Source organism: Microtus ochrogaster, chromosome 18 (assembly GCF_000317375.1).
Source record: "Microtus ochrogaster isolate Prairie Vole_2 chromosome 18, MicOch1.0, whole genome shotgun sequence".
Taxonomy (NCBI): Eukaryota; Metazoa; Chordata; class Mammalia; order Rodentia; family Cricetidae; genus Microtus; species Microtus ochrogaster.
In genome coordinates, this window is record NC_022020.1 from 67,568,100 (window position 1) to 67,571,680 (window position 3,581).

At 41.7% G+C, this 3,581-nt stretch overlaps 1 protein-coding gene across 1 annotated transcript in view; it reads right to left on the minus strand.

Moving 5' to 3' along the window:
• Nucleotides 1–3,581, minus strand: part of C18H18orf63 (chromosome 18 C18orf63 homolog) — a 50,250-nt gene that overhangs the window by 26,223 nt on the left and 20,446 nt on the right. The window contains exons 8-10 of the mRNA XM_026783379.1: nucleotides 3,014–3,110; nucleotides 2,819–2,904; nucleotides 1,157–1,340 (exon numbers count right to left, since the gene is read on the minus strand). Of these exons, the coding sequence (XP_026639180.1) occupies nucleotides 1,157–1,340; nucleotides 2,819–2,904; nucleotides 3,014–3,110 (367 nt within the window). The remainder of the gene's footprint in view (nucleotides 1–1,156; nucleotides 1,341–2,818; nucleotides 2,905–3,013; nucleotides 3,111–3,581) is intronic.

Sequence of the window (3,581 nt, forward strand, 5' to 3'; positions counted from 1 at the left end):
CCAGCAATGCCACATAAGAACAAGGGAAAGAAGCAACAGCCGGAGGCTCAGAGACGGCTACAGACACTTTAGGAGGAGCCTGGAATATGTCCTACGCTTAGGAATACACCTGCTGATTCTGCATGCATGGGATTCACGTCCGTGCACCTAGAGGGTGTTACTAGAAGGTTCACTGCCACATCACCACAGATAGCCCTCACACAATTCAGCTGTCAATCAACAATATTCTGGAGAAATAAACGATAACGTAATCATATCACCACACAGAAATGAAAGTGAGTGAACTACAGCTGAGTGGAACATCACGGCTGAGTGTCACAACACCATTCTAAAGCCAAGGGACAGACTGGGAAACACAGACACGATGGTTTCTCTTGCATAAAATTCAAAACTGGACATCACTAAAGCCTAGTTTTTGTCGATGTATGCTTAGTAAAGACAAAGAGCAAGCCCCAGAAGTCACGGCAGTGGTTGCCTCCCTGAACACATAATGAGGACGGTGGAAGTACGCTGTATTGGGTTCCATAAACAATTATTCAACAAGATGTATGCATATACTTCTACATGTGTATAATATGGTACAGTAAAAATAGATTCTAAAATGCAGGGGGATAAAGCCAGAGGTGACTCTCCTCCCCTGAAAAGTTTCCAGCCCCAGAAAATATAAAGACTCAGAATCTGATTTCAAGTTGCATCTTCTTCCCCTGCTCTGCTAAGTCTGGGGCATAACACAACCCCAGGCAGCCATTTCTTTTCTTGTGTCATATGTTTATCTGCGGGGAGCCAGGCATGCTGGTTTCCTCCTGAAGTTAATGTCTCGCCGAGGCAGGCACGGGGGATGCCCTTTCTCCTGCTGCACCCGCCCAGTGGGCAGCAGGCACCTACTTCTCCTGAACAGGCTTTCCCTGTCTGTCCAGCTGAGCAGTTCACAGCATTTTCTCTCTAATCTCCAGCAACCCAGTCCATGTATATCCAGATATGGATGGAACACATCAGGAATAATGATTGTGTGTCATGAAATGCAGTAATCGCAACGGCAGGGCAAATAGTTAAGTAGCAGTAACGACAAATAGCACTTGCGAGATGCTGTAACCAAGAAAAGTTCGTGATCTGCTAAAGAATCAGAGATGCTGGGTGAGATAAGAGTACGTCTTACCTGTGTTTGTGGTCTGCTTAGCTCCTGTGTGTAGTAGCAAGGCTTACTTGTCATCTTTATGGGAAATCCACATATATGAGGAAGTTTAGATTTTAAGTCTGAAAGAAAGCTTTTCAGCACACCTTCCAAATCCACCCTCGGGAAGAACTGGATGGGCTGACTCCTGATGCAGCTGAGAGGGTACCTGAGCAAGGGGAAAGGTTAAAGAGCAACACGAAGGTGGCTGTCTGCAAGACAGCAATTTCCTTCTTTAAAAAGGCGGCAATGGTGACAAGATGCAGACAAATGGATTCTATTTTTATGGTATATTCTTCTGTTTTCAAAGCTAAAAAACATTCCATCTTCCCTTCTATTTTAAGTTATTTTTATTTAAAAATTACACGTGTGTGTTATGAGACAAGATGAATTACCATGTCTTTGTTTTATAAATAGAATTGTAAGTAGAGTAGATCCCAATGCCATCTATCACTTGCACAGAGCATAAGGACAAAATTAGTAGACATTAAGCTGCTCTTATCTTCAAAAGCAATGAAAACCTTGGCACGGAGAAGAAACCCATTACCAATTATATTCAGACTTCAAAACCAGTCCTTCAAGGAAAACAGTCACTTTTCCTAATAAGAAATCTTCTAAACACGTGGGATAGTGTTGGTACCTAATGGAAGGGAATTGCTGGTGGTATTGATCGTGCTTTGCCTGGGTTAGGAAAGAGCACAGAACACTGGCTCTTCTAGTCCTAAACCTCACTGTCAGAATGGTGAAAGCCATGCTAATTAAGAGTTAAGAGTTCCACCCAGGGTCTTGTGTTCTGTTTCTGTGTATATTTTAAAGTAATATTAAGAAAGCTGTTTTCCTATATCAATGCAGCGTGTTAAGTGCAAGTCAAATCTAAAAAACAAATCTTCCAAAGAGGAAGGTCTTAGTGACCTTTAACTTAACCCGTTCAATACTGCCTGAGCAACACTGGGGGGAGCTCTTGGCTAAGGAGAATCCTATGATTGGTTTCTTAATGTTCTACTAGCAAATACATGTACATATTTTTTTGCTATTCTGAATTTTCTTTTCTTCTCTAAATTTTGCGATAGTCTTTAAATAATAGTCTTTGTAGTCTGGAGTGGTGGTAATTCCAGCACTGAGGAAACTGAGGCAGGAGGATGGACCAGTCAAGAATAGCTTGGGTTACATAACAAGACTTTATCTCCTTCCTGTCACTAAAGTAGTTTCATATTAGAAGCAATTAAGATCTGTTAGAGATTAGGAGATGAGAGGCTGGGGATGTAGCTCAGCTGGCAGAGTGACGTAATATAGAGTCTTGCAGTGAGTGCTGGACCCACTTTGTTATCCTCAGCAAAACCTGGATGTGGTGGCCTATGCCTGTAATAACAGCACTTGAAAAGTACAGACGGGAGTATCAGAAATTCTGGAGTACCTTGGGATACACAGTGAGTTCCCAGCCAGTCTGGGTTATATGAGACCTGTCTCAAAAACAAAATGCCCAAAATAAGCATCCACAAAACCTCTTATTAATATCATCTTCTAAGCTAAATTAAAAGCAGCTGTGCAGGAAACATGGGTCCCTGAAATGATGACGGCACGGGGATGAGCAAGCCTGGCTCCAAGGCAGACAGGAAGTCTCTGCTGTCACCAGTGCGCAAAGGATACGTGAAGGTCCTTCCTTTGGTCATCCTGAAGTAGATGCTGCAGTATGTTTTCAGGTCTCCATGGTCTTCCGGAAGTTTATAGCCGTACTATAAATTAAGTACATGATATAAACCTTGCTGGAGGAGTCTGTCCTTGTGTTACACGGGGAGCAAAGAGATCAAATGACACTGAATGAGACGCCCATGTGCTTCTTACCAGGTCGTCCCAGTGCCTCCGGAAATCGTCGAAGGAACGGAAGGGACAGTCAGGTGGTGGAGTATGAAGAACGTTTATTATCTGCCCCATTTTCATACTGTGAACAAGGAGATTTGATACAACGTTATGCTGCTGCTTAAATATAGGTAAGCGTTGTTTGAGAAGTTAACTGTGCTTTAGAAAGTATTCCAAAAGACTTAGCGAGTAATATCACTATTCACATATAAATGACAAACTAATCGTTAGCATCGAGTTCTAAACCACATTACCTTAAATCTTTGGTCTTGACATGTAAATTTTAGATATATTTGGTATGCTTTGAATTATAAATAGGTTATGGAATGCCTTAATCAGCTTCATACATACATTACTTCACATACGTACATGTTTTGTGGTGCAAATACTTAAATCTATTTGTAGTAATTTTCAAAAATAACAATTTGTTGATATTCACTAGAGTGTGTCATACACAGATTGTTTTCGTGTATTCCTTCTGTCTGGGATTCTTTATCATTGACCAGCATCTCTCTGCTGTATTCCAAAACCCCATCCTACCCCTGGCAACTGT